The sequence below is a fragment of the Chiloscyllium punctatum genome, chromosome 44, assembly GCF_047496795.1.
Source record: "Chiloscyllium punctatum isolate Juve2018m chromosome 44, sChiPun1.3, whole genome shotgun sequence".
In the NCBI taxonomy this organism is placed as follows: Eukaryota; Metazoa; Chordata; class Chondrichthyes; order Orectolobiformes; family Hemiscylliidae; genus Chiloscyllium; species Chiloscyllium punctatum.
Genome location: NC_092782.1, coordinates 60,861,994 through 60,878,710, shown reverse-complemented (window position 1 = coordinate 60,878,710; position 16,717 = coordinate 60,861,994). Strand labels below are relative to the sequence as shown.

At 41.6% G+C, this 16,717-nt stretch overlaps 1 protein-coding gene across 13 annotated transcripts in view; it reads left to right on the top strand.

Moving 5' to 3' along the window:
* The window catches only part of frmd4a (FERM domain containing 4A), a 773,221-nt gene extending 759,564 nt beyond the window's left edge, over positions 1–13,657 (top strand). For 11 of the 13 annotated variants that reach the window (XM_072563058.1, XM_072563059.1, XM_072563057.1 and 8 more), the window contains 3 exons: positions 5,831–5,930; positions 9,414–9,524; positions 12,444–13,657. In XM_072563058.1, the coding sequence (XP_072419159.1) occupies positions 5,831–5,930; positions 9,414–9,522 (209 nt within the window). In that variant the 3' untranslated portion in view covers positions 9,523–9,524; positions 12,444–13,657. The remainder of the gene's footprint in view (positions 1–5,830; positions 5,931–9,413; positions 9,525–12,443) is intronic. The other 2 variants (XM_072563054.1, XM_072563052.1) reach the window with 2 other exon arrangements.
* The last annotated feature ends 3,060 nt before the right edge of the window (positions 13,658–16,717 follow it).

Sequence of the window (16,717 nt, the reverse complement as noted above, 5' to 3'; positions counted from 1 at the left end):
AGTGAGGGACAGTGACCTCAGCTCCCTCTAAAGTGTCACTCATGTACAAACTGACCCCTAAATGACAAGAGAAATTAGCTTTAGAAACTCAACCTTTACTCAAATATATATAGTCTATTAACTGATATAATTCAAACAGTTATCTGCTAGCACAGATAATTGCTCGAGTCACATCGTGCCAAAACGTTTAATCTCACGCTCATCAGGACAATTTGCAAGAAAACTAGCATTTAATCTGTTTGAGGGGAGACTGCTGCTTGGTTAGCAACACCTCTACCAATTAGGATCCACTTGCCAACCAATCCAATGTGACGTACAGTTTGGGTAATAACTGCAAACCAGAAACCTCATGGTGTGAGATGTGAACGGAAAGTGAGGAGACCGTATGGTGTCGATAACATCACTAAACCAGTATCCAAACCTCAAGCGAATGTTGTCTGGATGTGAGTTTGAATCCAACAATAGATGGATCAATTCAACAAAAAGTTGGTCTAGTGTAACCATTGTCATTCCAAATTCATCCAGTTCACTCACACGGAGGGTCTGCCTTACTTGTTCTGATCTACATGTAACTCCAGACCCACAGCAATGGGTCGGAAATGACCAATCAGTTCAAATACACACTTCAGCCAGTGATGCCCACAACTAACACAATAATTAAATAAAATTCCTTTCAAATGGAAGGACACATGATGGATGTCGAAATGTCCAATTGTCCAGCATTGTAGCAGGATACCATGAGCTCTGTGTTTATTGTCATCATCTGCACCAGTCTGTCTCCTATAGAAACACCCTGCACCTCATCAGGAGGCAGCTCTTGTTGAGTTCTGAAGCAACTTCTCAAGTCCTGCTCTCTGTCATTTCTCCCTGCAGTAATGTGGAGCAAGTTGGTTAAACGCATTGGCTGTATTAAAGCAAGCACTTGAATAATGTCTCACAGCCCATGTCATAGATCCACTGGTTTCTCCCTGTTAGAGTGCAGATGGAAACTATGCATAGTTAGCACCTCTGTAACAGTAAATGGCAGGACCTTTAGGAGCATTGATGTACAGAGGGATCTCAGGGTGCCAGTCCAAAGCTCCCTGAAAGTGGCATCACAAGTGGATAAGGTGATACAGAAGGCGTACAGCATGCATGTCTTCATCAGTGGGGGCATGAAAGAATAAAAGATGACAAGAGTCATCCAGATTGGAAACGTTAGCTTGCTCTCTCTTCATGGAGGCTGCCTGACCTGCTGTGATCTCCAGGATTTGGTGTTTTCAGTAAAAGTTAACAAGTCATGTTGCAACTGTATAAAACTTCAGTGAGGCCGTATTTGGAGTATTATGTACAATTCTGGTCTCCTAATGATAGGAAGGAGGTGGAGGTTTTGAAGAGGGTGCAGAAGAGGTTTACCAGGGTGTTGCTTGGATCGGAGTGTATTAGCTAGAAGGAGAGGTTGGCAAACTTGGAATGCTTTTGCTGGAGCAGAAGTTTATAAAATTATGAGGGGCATGGATAGGGTAGACAGTCAGAGTCTTTTTCCCAAGGTGGAAATATCAAATTCTAGGGGGCAGAGGTTAAAGGTGAGAGGGGAAAGTTTAAAGGGGATGTGCAAGCCTGATTTTTTTACTTAGAGGGTGATAGCCTGGAACGTGCTGCCAGGGGAGGTGTAGAAACAGATACGATAGAAATGTTTAAGAGGCGTTTAATCAAATGCATAAGCAGTCAGGGAATAGAGGGATACTGACCATGCGCAGGCAGATGAGATTAGTTTAGAATTGCATCGTGGTTAGCACAGATATGGTGGGCCAAAGGGCCTGTTCTTGTGCTGTACTGTTCTATGTTCTGTGGACCACAGTGATGTGTGAAAGATTACTTGTGAAGCTATTCATTTGAGAAAATGCTGAAAGAATACAAGTTAGTAAAATAGAACACATGGCCAGCTTCCTCCAGACAGAATGTACACACACACACACACACACACTTTCTTTATATGTCCTAATATGTATTTCATCCAGGGATATCTTAAGGTTTGCTTCATTTAAATTAAGTGCTGTTCTGTTCCTTCCTAGTTCCACTCTCTAACTGCTTCTAACCATCCCAGTCTTTTAAAGTATTCACCCAGCCTCCCGCTTCTATCTTCACCCACTCCAGGCAGACTGGTCCTGTGGTTATCCTTCTAATTCCCATTTTAAAGCCGGGGAAAGGCTATGACAGATGAAAAACCTAACCTGAGAGTCTTTGGAACTCCTTACCACAAGGCAATAGACTCTGGCTTTGCGTGCAATGCGAGGCCAAACTGAGTAAGCATTACCCATGTTTCCCCCGAGTGAATTGTAAAAACGTACCTGTGATACATTTAAAATAATTTGTCTGAAAAGAAATAATTGCCGGGGTAATGGAGAAAAGGGGAGTGGGATAGGCTGAGCGCACTATGGACAGAATGGCCTCCTTTTATATTTGAAGGAAGGCCATACATCCAGAGCCCTGATGAGGTTAAAGTACAAAATAAAATCTCAAGCTATCAGAGGAGAGGCTGTGAGCATTCTTTATAGAGTTTGTCACACAATTAATCCCGAAAATATCCAGCCAGTGAGATTAAACTGAATGCCTTTACTGTTGGTGTCCCTGCGCACAGCAATGTTAGCACGAGGGTTCTAGACATTATATTCAGCAACATTTTCTTCTCTATTAAATACTTTTGGGGAAAATACCTTTGAGAGCATAAAAGCAGGAAACCAATCTTTTTCATTAACATTAATCCACAGATAGCCCCTGTGTTTGTCACAAGGAGACATACTCTGCTTGCAATAATATTGTTCTGCTAATAGATCTTAGTATTTTACAGTTTATCAAAGTTGACCGGCTAAAATCTTTGGTAGAAAAGGCAGTTAAAGTGGTGAATGTATTCCCATTAATAATTTTTTATAAATGTAACCTTTTAATTCTCTGGTTGAATGCTGGAAGTGGAGGAAGTCAACTGACCCCTCGAACCAGATCCACTAGCCATAGGGATCATTGCTGAATATGGAATAAACAGCTCAGCAATAAATCATATTAATAATTATAGTAAAAATTTCAGATCATCGAGAAAAAAACTCCTGTTTCACCAATGACCTGCTGTCCTTACCCTGGTCAGGCCTACACGTGACTCCAGACCCAAAGCAATGTGATTGTCCCTTAACTGCGCTCTGAAATGGCCTAGCAAGCTGCTCAGATGGACTAAACTGTGAGAGAGAAAACGCATTGTAGGTCTGGCTATATCCCAGGGACTGCAGCAGCTCGAGAAGGTAGCTCATCACCATCTTCGCAAGGGCAGCAAGGAACAGGCTGGGCCCAGCCAGCAATGCCCACATCCTGTGAATGAATAAAAAAATCTGGGACCTAACTCCAAGAATCTAAGTTCATGCTTATTCCTTGACGTTCCCAAACCCATCTGATTCACTAGCGTTTTTCAGGGATGGAAACTGCCATCTTTTCCTGGTCAGGTCTATATGTGAATCCAGACCCACAGGAACGTGGTTAACTCCCACCTGACTCCTGGGATGGGCTATAAATGCTGGCCTAAGCAGCGATGCCCTCATCCTATGAACAAATAATTAAAAACACACTTTTGGATAACAGAGAGCTCTTAATCGCAGATTTAAAATTGAGACTTTGCATGTGCTTTTTAAAACAGGTTTGATAAACCTCCCTCCACCATCTAAATTGCGATGTTGGACAGTTGTAAGAGCAAAGAAATAGCTGCAGGAATGGGAATTTATTTATTCCGTATTCAGGCAAAACCTGCTGTTATCTGAGTAAAATTACAAAATACTGCAGGTGTGTATCTGTCTGCTGTGTAACAATGAGCAGCATATCATGAAGAATAATAAATATCTGCTGGAGAATTGCTGGCTTTGGAGGTGAAAGTTGCTGTCATTTTCCCAGAGCGAGCAGTTAGGGTCTGGAATGCACTGCCTGGAAATGTGGGGCTGGGGCAGGTTTGATTCAGGCATTCAGGAGGGGCGTTGGATGGTTACTTCAATAAAAACATGAGATTTTGGGGGGAAAGTAAAAACTTGCTCATTTGGAGCATTGGTGCAGTCAGAATGTCCTTCTTCTGTGCCATAACATTTCTGTGATCACACATTGCTGGGAGAGACACAGTGAATTGAGTTGCTGTCCCATGTTACTAACTATCTGAGATTTGTGTCGCAAGTTATGCCCAGTTGGCGACTGATGGGTTTGGGTTCATTTTGAAACGCACTAGCATATTGTGTGGGAGTTCCAAATGACTACAAGGTACAGCTGTAGGGTGTGCTGCTCATCTCGACCATTCCGTTGTTGCGATACCAAGTACCTCCTTACAGAACTGAAGGTTACCCTTGAGCACTCTTGCATTCATACAAGGGTTACACATCAGCACACTACTAGTTGCAGAAGTTGCTAGGTAACAATAGACTGTCACTTCCACAGAGCGAACCCTTCAAAAAGTCCCTCTAACTATGAGGCATCTTGTGATACACTGGAGTGGTGAAAGGTGCAATAAAAAAGGCAGGTCTTACCTTTAAAATATACAAACAAGGTGACAATAAGAGCCACGTAAGTTAATGGTTTGTGAGATTTATGATTAACAATTTTCTTTGCAAGAATTACATCATAGAGAGTGGGATATGAACATCATTGGCTGGGACAGCATTCATTGCCCTTCTGTATTTACCCTTGGGAAAATGTCAGAAGTCACATGACACCAGGTTGTAGCCCAATAGGTTTATTTGAAATCACACGACTCCTCCTGGCGAATGGGCAGCACTCTGAAAGCTTGTGATTTCAAATAAACCTGTTGGACTATAACCTGGCGTCGTATGACTTCTGATCTTGTCCACTCCAGTCCAACAACGGGACCTCCACATCATGGCTACACTTGGCAGGGTGGTGGTGAGCTGCTGTCTTGATCTGCTACAGTCCATTTGGTGTAAGTACATTCATTGAGTCATACAGCATAGAAATAGACCTTTCAGTTCAACCAGTCCATGTTCTTAAACTAGTCCCCCTGCTTGCATTTGACCCATATCTCTCGAAAACTATCCTATTCGTGCGATTATCCAACTGTCTTTTTAAATGTTGTAACTGTACCTGCATCCACCACTTCCTCTGACTGTTCATTCCACACACAGACCACCCTCTGTGTAAAAACATTGCCCCCATGTCTTTTTTAAATGTATGTCCTCTCACAGTTAAAAGTATGCCTCCTAGTCTTGAAATCCCCCACTCTCGGGATAAGACCTTTGCTATTCTCCTTATCAATACCCTTCATGATTTTATACTAATGTTGTTAGGGAAGAAGTTCCAGGACTTTGAAGGATGGTGTGTGGTTTGGAGGGGAACTTGCAGGGGGTGGTGTTCCCGTGTATCTGCTGACTTTGTCCTTCCAGATGGAAGTCTTAAAAGATGCTGTTGAATGGACCTTTGGTGAGTTACTGCAGTGCATCTTGTCGAATACTCGTCTAAACTAAAATAATGAATGAAATAAAAAACGCAACATGAGGAGCAAATCTAAACAGTAACTACAGGCAGAAATTATATTGATGTGAAGTAAAGACCAGTTACCAGGAGATGAGTGTAGGACGCTCCAGTTGACTCCAGCCTAACACTCAATGAATCTCGTCTCACTCGAAACAATTGCATTGTATTTGGAAAAATATTACAACATAATAGTACTGTCTCCTTTGATGAGGCTAATACTGAATCTAATATCATAATCCTAAAAATATTGCTTTCGTCAGAATTTATCTCCAGTCTTCAGTGAGGTTACTCTTCACATTGATGTGTTTGTCTGACCTTTATTGTTTTCTTTCTTTTCAAGTGGCTTCACCTCGGAATCAGAGGAGCACAGCACAGTCCACCGACTCCATCGTCTCTTCTCCTTCCAGCAGTCCGCACCACATCGTATCCTGGCAGAGTGGGTGAGTCATGTAGTCTGAGAAGTTTTTGAAGAGTAATTTGATCATACAATAGAAAAATATGCCTTCAATAATTATTACACCAAAGACGCTGAAGCTGAACAGACTCTGCTTTCACAGATTGACAGTAGAGTTGACAGGTGAGACAACAGTGTTAATAACAGCTATCCCACAAAATTCACCAGCGATGATGGCTGCTGTCCGGAGTAACATTGCACAATGCTTAACATTTATATTGCTCTGTTGAATTGTAAGGTAAGGCGCCCAGCCATTTTGTACAAGTTGGAGCTGTTACGTTTGTTTAGCATGTGAGATAGTCACAGCAGAAAATATCGGAAGTGCAGAGTGTACCTAGCAGTGTCTGAAAGAAAACGGCCTGTGGTATTGAGATGCTGAACTTGATGCAGTCAAAATACAAGTCAACCCTCTCCCTCCCACGGGGTGTTTAAAAGCTTGAAACCAATTCAAAGGGAATACATGTTCTGGAACTTTCCTTCATGAGTACTAAAGCCATGATATGGAGGAGCCAGTGTTGGTTTGGGGTGGACAAAGTCAGAAATCAAACAAACACCAGGTTATAGTCCAACAGGTTTACTTGAGGTCACAAGCTTTCAGAGCGTTACTCCTTTGTAACTTCACCTGACCAGGGAACAGGGCTCCAAAAGCTTGTGATCTCAAATAAACCTGTTGGACTATAACCTGGTGTTTGTGTGAGTTCTGACCATGAGTATTAAAGGCAGTTAATTTCCAGAGATTACAGAGACCAGGAGATACAGATCCTTAGGTCCCAGTATCTTTTGACACTTCAAAAAGCAAAATAGGAAGATGTATGAGTCTGGCCTTGCTTCCTCTTTCATATACTGACAGCTGGAGTTGTACATTTCCAGTATTTTCTGGTTTCACATTATCTCTATGTTAATCTCATCTTCAGAATTTAAACACTATGGTTCCTCTCATTTCTACTGGTCTCCTGCCGTTCCTAAAAGCTTCTTAATAAGTAGCACTTTCAAAAACTCTTTCCTGTGTCTGAAAGGAATAAGATAACATGTTTAAAGAGAGCACTCAATATATTGGAGCATGTGAATTTTATTTCAACCACAGTTTAGACTTGACCTATATTTAAAGTTACAGAATTCGAACTTTTAACTTTCTTAAAGTTCCAGAGAAGAAAAACTGCAACTTGTAAATGAAATATTTGAAACTGAGTGTTCCAACTCATATCACAGATCTTCAGCAAGATTGAATGAACCCTGTTGATTTTTCACAAGTTGGAAAATTGTTCATTGAATGATCCCACAGTCGCTTGTTATTATGGAGGGACCATCTTTGTTTTATCCCCCAGTCTGCTCTGTGTGTTATAAGCACCATCTGTGGCTACATAATTGCTCAGGCAAAAATTCTGTCTCTGCTAAAATAAAACAAAGACCTACAGTCGGTGGAAATCTGAAACAAAAATTGAAATTGCTAGTGAAATTGATCGGGTTTGGCAGCATCTGTGGTGAGAGTTAAAGTTTTGAGTCCAGTTCTGAAGAAGGGTCACTGGGCTTGAAGTGTTAACACTGTCTCCATCTCAACTCAGGCTGCCAGATCTGATGAATTTCCCCAGCAATTTCTGTTTCTGGCTATGTCTCTGTAATGAGTGAGTACAGAGCCCACAAGAAGTACCTGGAACAATGTCCTCACTTTTCTTGTGGCTGTGTATTTTGGACTATTTTATCCTTCTCCAATAACATGAGACACACCACTGACTGTTGTGCACACAAAACCTGAGATAGGTGTAAAATGGAGTGCCAAGTCAACATGATCCACTTTATATTCTCACACCCTTGTTGGAACTACATACCAAACCCTGCTCTCACCGTCTGATACCAGAATATCATGGTATAGGTACATCAGTGAAGGCAGTGTTCTCTTTCAGTTGTGGAGCCTTCATTTAAATGACACCACTCAATTATCTACTCCCTCTGTAGATACAAAATTTACTGTTGCGATGCAGGAATTCCCATAAAACTGTGGTTTACAAATAGCCATCTCATAGTACAGAACCTGCAGTTTGCTGGAAAAAAGAGACACATATAATTTTGTTTTGGGTTTTGCAAGCACCAGCTTGTTGTGTATAGTCAGAGTCTTGCTTGTTACAACCGGCCAAAGGTGTATGCTGTTTGGTACAGTCTGCTCTATTCATTCACCATGGTGACCCCAAACAGCCAACGTTTGCAAAACCCAAAATACAGTGTCTGACATTAGATCTAATTCTATCACTGAGCAGCATTTACTAAATAATCCCAAATGTGCTGCAAATTACACTGACAACCAATTTTGGATGATCAGGCAGAAACACATACTTGCAAGTACCAACAGCTACATACAATAATACACAGGACCCCATCCCTTCCACCCAGAAAGGACATGTACATGTACTATACCTGCTTCAACTCAACAGAATAGCTGACAGACACTCCCTGGTTCAAATGCTGAGGGAAATGCCTTGACAAATCCAATTCATCTTGCCTGGTTTAAAATTTAAACAAAGCTAGGCAGTTAACTGTCAACAACATCTAACTGGTGCTTTCTCTATGGCAACATCTCTACAAGTCTGCCACCACTTGCCAATCAGTAGTCTCACTGCAAGCCAATCAGCACTCTCCTCTCATGCAATATAAACGTTTGCTTCCCTTTGTTGTTATTGCTGGTGGAAAGTTTCAATAAAATGTGTCTTTTTTCAGCAAAATATTGTTCTCCTTAGCGAACAGACCATTAGGGACCTCACAAGGAGCGTTCAGACTAATGAGGGGTCTCTGTGGAGGAGACGCTTCTTCTGGTGGATGGGTGGAGGGTGGGTGGGGGTGATAACGAACACCACTCTCACGTCATTGGCAAACAAACCAAAGGAGACATGAGGAAATCCTTCAGGATCTTCAGTGCCTGAGAGTCTGTGGAAGACAGATACAATCAGAGCTTCCCAAAGGGAGCTGGATAAGTATCTTAGAAGAGGGGAAAAGGTGCAGGGTTTCAGAGAAAGGGCAAGAGGGTGTGACTAGCTGAGAGCCAACACGACAAAATAATTGCTGCCCCTCCCTCTCTCGCCCCACTCTTCTGGTGTAGGAATGAAAAGCTGTAAATTTTGGTTTTATCAAAATCTGATCCAGTTTTGGTAAAATTAACCTTCGAAAGGAAATGAACCATTTTAACAATTATTGTTAAAGCCCAGAGTTAAAGGTGCGGGTGCACAGGAAGAATTATTGTATGTTATAACTGGTGTCAAGTCATTGTTTTGTTGTCTATGTCACTGTTCAATGTCTCTAGAAGGTGTAGGAAGTTGAAATCTGAACAGAATAACTGTAACATAAAGTAGTTTCAATGTTATCTCCTAATTCTTCACTGTTCTAACAATAAAAAAATGGAATCACTAAGTTTCTTGCTAGTTTCCTAACTATCAATTCTAACTAACATTTTCCTTGCTTTCTTCTTTTTACTAATATTCAGTCTTATCTGCTCCTCTTTTCACCTGCCTTTCCGTAGAGGTACAACAGAAACGAGCACACCTCACGATGAACAGACCCAATCGCCAACTCACCAAAGCCCTGTAAAGTAGAGGTATGGTAATAATCGGTTATGTGATATTACGCCCCTCACTGTCTGTCTTTGTGCCATTTAACTATGTGTGGGATAGTTCATTTCTTATCGTCCCTCTCTGACAGCACTGTCACTGTCCCTACTTCCCAAGGACTATAGCTGTTTAAAGAGGCAACTCCCCACCACCTCCTCAGGGCAATTAGGGATGGGCACTAAATGCTGGCCCAGCCAGCGATGCCCACGTCCCAAGAATGAATGAATAAATAAAAACTGAAAGGGGGAGAAAACCGAAAGATGCTGGAAATCAGAAACAAAAACAGAAATTGCTAGAAAAGCTCAGGAGGTCTGGCAGCATCCGTGAAGGGGAATCAGAGTTGATGTTTCCGATCCAGTGTCCTCTCTTCAGAATGTTCTAAGGAAGAGTGACTGGATCCAAAATATTAACTCTGAACTCTCTCCACAGATGTTGCCAGACCTGCTGAGATTTTCCAGCAATTTCTATTTTTGTTTCTGAGCTTTGTTGAAATCATGTCTATGTGACAGAAATAAAGTTGAGACAACAGTCCAGTGTTTTGTTTTAGATGTTTTATTACCACAGCCACTCCAATAGGTTCAGGAAGTAAATGCAATGTGTGGCTTGACACTAGGCATTTGGCCTAACTTTGGTCTTTTCTCCTTTCCAATCCCGGTCACCAGAAGGTCCGAACCTCCCTTTCGTGTTCTGCTACACTGTCTACTGTCATGTGTTCAGTATTTGAGCCTTAAGATTTGTTTGGAATTATTGTGCACCTGATTGCCTAACACTTACTCTATGCTTGAAAGTGTAGTGTAGAGACATTAGCCTGAAACTACTGCCCACTTTGATCCTATCGAACCACTTGGCAAAGTACCAGGATCTGACCTTAACCCCAGCCTGTACACTGGGAGGAGACTCCCTTGGTGGATACATCCAGGACAAGAGGCCTGTACCAGTCTTCTAGGGTAATCACAGCAGCTGAGGAATTAAAATTTGCTTCAATGATCTTGGATAAACAGCTATCGGTAACAGTGACCATTTAATCACTGAATTGTGGTAAAATCACCTCCTGTTCACTGATGGCCTTTAGGGAAGGAAATCTATTGTTCTTAGCTGGTCTGGCCTACATGTGGCTAACCCTTATACTGAGTTACCGTTTCAGAACTTCTGAGTTCTGAGGAAGGGTCACCTGACCCGAACATTAACGCTGATTTCTCTCCACAGATGCTGCCAGACCTGCTGAGCTTTTCCAGAAATTTCTGTGTTTGTTATTGTTAAAGATTTGACTCAGTTATTTTCCAAAAATAAAAATCCAAACCCTTTCTATTCAATCCCATCAGATGATGACAGGGCAAAATTAATCCCATTTGGAAACCATTAGTTATTTAGCTTCCTGTCTGTATCTTGAAACTAAGCCAGTGAATTCTGTGGTTTATTTTGTATCAATCTCCTGAGGTGATTTTATAGATTGTTGTTGAGGTGGTTATGTCCACATGAGAACATTGATCTGTCTGACTCCATGTGTTACACAATGGACCATCAAGGTTTGACCTTGAGGAGTCTGAATGGCACAGTTTTTGATTGGTTGTGCCTAACATTCTGAGAGATGGTCTGTTGTGGTTCTGTTCGCCGAGCTGGGAATTTGTCTTGCAAACGTTTCGTCCCCTGTCTAGGTGACATCCTCAGTGCTTGGGAGCCTCCTGTGAAGCGCTTCTGTGCTGTTTCCTCTGGCATTTATAGTAGCCTGTTTCTGCTGCTTCCTATTGTCAGTTCGAGCTGTCCGCTGTAGTGGCCGGTATATTGGGTCCAGGTCGATGTGTTTGTTGATAGAGTCTGTGGATGGTCTCTCATGGTCGATCCATTGAGGCTAAGTGAAAGGTTGTCACTGCTAACCAATGAGTAGCTGGCACACTTTAAATATGTGTGTTGTGCCTGAAAACATAGTCTGAGAGCGTTCAGTCACGTCGTCCTATTGTCACCTAAGGATAGAGCAGATGCCAATGAGCCATATGTAAGAGGAATTTGCAAAGTCTTGACAAACCTTAGTTCAGATGTATCATTTACCCAAAAGAAGGGAAAATCACGTCTTGATTTCAAACTGCTGTGAAAAGAAGAAATCCTGGAAAAGCTTCACTTTTTTTTGTCAGGTTTTCAAACAAGGTGGCTTTGTGTTTTAAATTACAGAATTTCAAAGGGCACCCTGTTTTTCATCAAGCTGATAACTGATAGGGGGTTAGCTGCACAACAGAAAGCCAAGCTAGATTTACAGTGTTCCAGCTGCTTTATGAGACAGGACTTGTAGGATTTCAAAGATGCCAGTCAATCTGGCTCAGAGGTTTAGGGTCAACTGTTGAGGCTGCCCAATACTGGCCAGCTGACCAGTTTCTCACCTGGGGCTGAGTTATTTCATACTGTGTGGGTCCATACTCTGAACCTGGCCCTCAGGGCTAACTTGCCCAGGCAGCACAGGCACTGGTCTTAGAGAGATTCTTTGGTATGGGCTCACCTTGCTTTCTCTATAGTGTACAGTGAGTTTTTCCACAACGCGATGGTTACATTCTTGTCTGTGTTATAGAAAAATTGTGCTTTAGAGACAGCGTTTTAAGGATTGTGATGTTATCGCATCACAGCCATGTTTTAAAAGATCGTGCTGTAGGAACAGCATCCCCAATTCGTCAATCATGTTACAGCAAATTTGCGTTGACGAAGCACGCGTTTTAGCTCAAAGACCTGTATGCTTTAATGCAGCATGGATTGAGAGAACACAATTTTCTCTAAGCTAGAAGTGTCAAATTATGTCATCGCCATGATCCTTGATCTCATTGTGCAGGACCTTCACACCATCTTTTCATGTATCTTTACTGAAACTAAGGATTTTCTGAGACATAATCTGATTCCCTGACTTGAGTCTCTTGTCTTTGTAGACCCTACCAGGATACTTGCTACATGGACTCCCCACTCTATTCAGAATTGGCAGACGTTCAGTGGTATGGGAGTGACAATGCCAAGCCTGGAACTCTCGTCTGACATCTGACCTCAAATCAAAGTACAAAACGTTGACACCCCTGAGTGATCACTTCACTGCCCCTTGTCACTGCCTTACTCTTGCACACAGTCGTTAACCAGCAACTTCAGCTCTGAGCTCGCTCACAGAAGGAGTCAATCCGCAAAACCAAGACAAAGCTTCATTGAAGTACCGCAGACTGTGCAGTCCCTCAGGTAACCACTGGCCATCAGTCCTAAGGTCTTTATGAATAATATACAACAACACTGCTTTTTAAACTGTGAATCATATGCACCAGACCTCCTGCGCTTAAAGCCTGGTGCATGATTTTATTTTATTCCCTAATGCAGACAGTGTAATAATAAAGTACTTCAGAATTTAACCAAGTTTACTTGAATATTACCAAAGACCAATGAAAAGCTAAAAGGCAAGAATTGGATAGACATTGACCACTGGTTACCTGACAAATAAAAAGTTGTGAATCTCTTGTTTCATTAATGGCTCTGGCATATAATATGTTAAAGATATTGAAAATGCATTTCTTCACTGTAAGACATGCCAGAGTGCACAAAAGCTTGTTTTCCTACAATAAAGCAACAGAGTTTTGTAATATATTTGTGGATAGTATATACAGAGGCTGATGAACTGTTCCTGATACTCAGAAGCGTGGTTTAGTAGCTAATACATTAATTATATCAAAAATGGTCAGAACAAAAGCACACAGAGTTAACATAATCTGCATATTTCTGGACTGGACAAATATTGCAGAATGGTACAATTCCAGCCCTAGTCTAAGCTTCAAAACAGCTCATCGATCGTGTATGCTCTTCAAGGACTTTAGCTGATTTATGGGACAAGACCTTGGAGAGTTGTCAACCCTTAGAAGGCCTCACAAAGTTTTAAAAAATATTTTCCCATGAAGTACTCATCAGAAATAATTTAATGGCTGGCACGGAAAGTTCACAAAGTCCGTGGAGCACAGACTTCACAGCAAGGTGACTGTTGCAACAGGACACTGATCTTGCCAAAAATATAAAAGGGAGCTATTTTCTTTAATTCTCTCCTTCTGAATATTTGATGGTTTCCTGTTTGACTGGACGGTGGTGGAGTTGGCGCAGGGCTGGTGGGTGGTGGGGAGATTGGGGGGGGGAGTGGTGGTTATGGAGGGGGAGGGGAGGGGGGTGGGGGGAGACAGCAGCAAGAATGCCTGCTAATGGAAACACTGCTTAGTAAAAAGCTGAAGCAGAACCATTGTGTGTGGTCCCATGGACAAGAAAGGGTTGCTTCAGCAAGCTGAAAAAAAGCCCTAGACAGCACTGTTTGTCTTTGTGAGTGGACCCGGAAGGATTGATGTTGAGTTATCGGAGAGGCTGACGTTCACAAACATTACCATACATTCATTGTGAGGCTGATTTTTTTTCTAAACACAGTTTCAGATGCCATTGTGCAAAATGTTAAAATTCCAATATGTTTTCTAAATCAGTATTAGTTTTAGTTTGGACATAGCAAACCAGATTCAGGTGCTACCCAACAAACAGTTACCACTAGAATAGTTGTAGGGTTTTACATCTATAAATGTCAATAGTTTTCTTACAAGTTGTGTAAATTAAAGCAATGTAGTTATGATTAATTCAGTAGATTGCTCCCAGAAAATGGCTGTGGATCTTAAAAGAGCATGTAAAATGTCCTTCTTTCCTCCTGCCCCTCCTCTGGTTTCTGTTTCATTTTAATCAAAGAAGATTATGTATGGTGTAGAAAATGCAGAATTGTGTAATTCTGCGATTAATTTATTCCTTTTGTATTAAGAATTTGTATAGTACCTTTACATTTTGCAGAACAGTGTTGTCAACAATTCTTAAATGAAGCATTTTCAAGATAATGAATTTGGTTGTTCTTGAAATTAACAAAATAAATTATTACTGAATGTTATGAGAATTTGACTGTGGTATTTGTAAATGGACTTGTCACACACATGACCTGGCTCATAGTTAGCTACAAGCATCAGCCTGCTCTGGGAGTGCATTCATTTTGAGACAACTCTAGGTGTGTGTCACCTTATGTCAAAGTCTGCCTCATTAGAGGCATCACCTCCCTGGTGAAACATTAGAACTCCCTTGGTCTCCTCCAGAGAGAGAGAACCACTGGTGCTATTCGAAGAAATGAAGGTAAGTTCTTCCAGTGTCCTGTCCAACTGTAATCCCCCCCCAAAGAAAACACGAGCCGGACAGCTGAATGGGTCATGCACCTCATTGCGGTCTGTGGGAACTTGCTTTGAGAAAAATGGCTATTGTGTTTGACTACACGACATTCAGTAAACCTCAAAAGTAAATCATAGGCTGAGAAGCATTTTGGAACCTCTTGAAGATGTGCAAGGCGCTGTTTTAATGTAAGTTCCATCTTTCTTGGTGATGCTGTCAAAGGAAAGTCTTTGATTCAGGCAACTGGGAGACAGGGCTAGCTGCTGAACTTAAAGTGCTGCTGATATCATTCTTTTTTGACCAAGACTTTGGCTCATCAGAAACCAGTAATGGGGGGAGTGTTGAGGGTGAAAATACTTGACAAAAAAAGACTTGTGTCACTGTGAGGATTATTGACTTTGAGTAAAGCTTCGCTGTATCCTCTACATACAGTTTTAACGTTCTAACGAGGAACAGCTTTGAAATGCTGGTGAGATGATGTTCATTGAGACACAGAATGGAGGCTTCAGCTGTGATTGAAGGACTTTGAACTTGCAATTTGTCTAAATGCTGTTTCAAATCGCTGCAACAATAGGTGACGCCCCATTGTCTGTGCGATGTAACAACTATAAAATAGACTTTGACCTTTGTTCCTGGTAATCTGGCACTGACAGCAAATCAGTTGCACTCTACACTTCACTGCATAAATAATTTGAAAATTGGAAGGTTATAAGTGTTGTAGCTAATGTGGATTATCTGACATGTATAATTAAATATCATTGGGGGAGATGCTGATATAGTGGCCATGACACTATATTAGGGATCCAGGCTAATTCTGTGTAGACAAGGGTTCAAGTCTGCCCCTTACTTCCAATTGCAGGTGGAGGGATTTATATTAATTTTTTTTCAAAAATCTGGTATAAAACCCATGAAATTTCCATTGACTGCTGAAAAGCTCCATCTGGTTCAGCGATGTGAGATCTTTACACGTCTGAGCATACAGCAACAGACTGTATGAAGCATAACTGCATACAGAGGATAGCAGGAACAAAAGTTGGCCATTCAGCCCATCAAGTCTGCACCGTCATTCAATGAGATCATGATAACCTCTAACTCCACTTTCCTGCCTTTTCCACATAACCCTTGATTCCATTACTAATTAAAAATTCTTTCTCAGCTTTGAATATACACATACAAATAGTTTCAAGAACAGCCTCTTCCCTGCTGTGATCAGACTTTTGAATGGCCCTCTCAAATGTTAAATCGAAAATTTGATGCTGGAAAAGCACAGCAGGTCAGGCAGCATCCGAGCAGCAGGAGAATCGATGTTTTGGGCAAAATGCCTTCATCTCCTGTCATGGTAATGACATATATTGGAGTCATATGGCATGGACAGAGACCTTTCAGTCCAATGTGTTCATGCTGAACCATGTTTCCCAAACTAAACTAGCTCTATTTGCCTGCATTTGGCCCATACCCATATCAGCCTTTCCTAGTCTCTCAAATTCTTCATGGCAGATTCACTGGAAATGTGGGTTTCAGGGAATTAATTGCCTGAAGTGGAAAAAGGAACTGTTATGGGTTCTCATGTCAAGTTGATGACTTCTCCTCAAAATTTGAAAATATCTGGTGTGCGAGACCATATGAAATAGGAACAGGAGTAGGCTGATTGGCTCCTCGAGTCTGCTCAGTGATTCAATAAGATCATGGATGATTCAATGGGATCATTCTTCACATCAACTTTCCTGCCTCTTCCCTGTAACCCTGAATCTTCTATAGTTCAAGAATCCATCCATCCATCTATCCAGCTATCAATCTAACTCAGCCTTAAATATACACAAGGACTTTGCCCCTACAGTTCTCTGTGGCAAGGCATTCCAAAGACTCACAGCCCTCTGAGAGAATACTTTCCTCTTCAGTCTTAAATATTCACCATTTTATTGTGACCTTAAATCAGCGTTGATTAGTAAGTGGGCAGTGTGTTTCTTGGAATTTCAGTAACTGCTGTTTATGCATT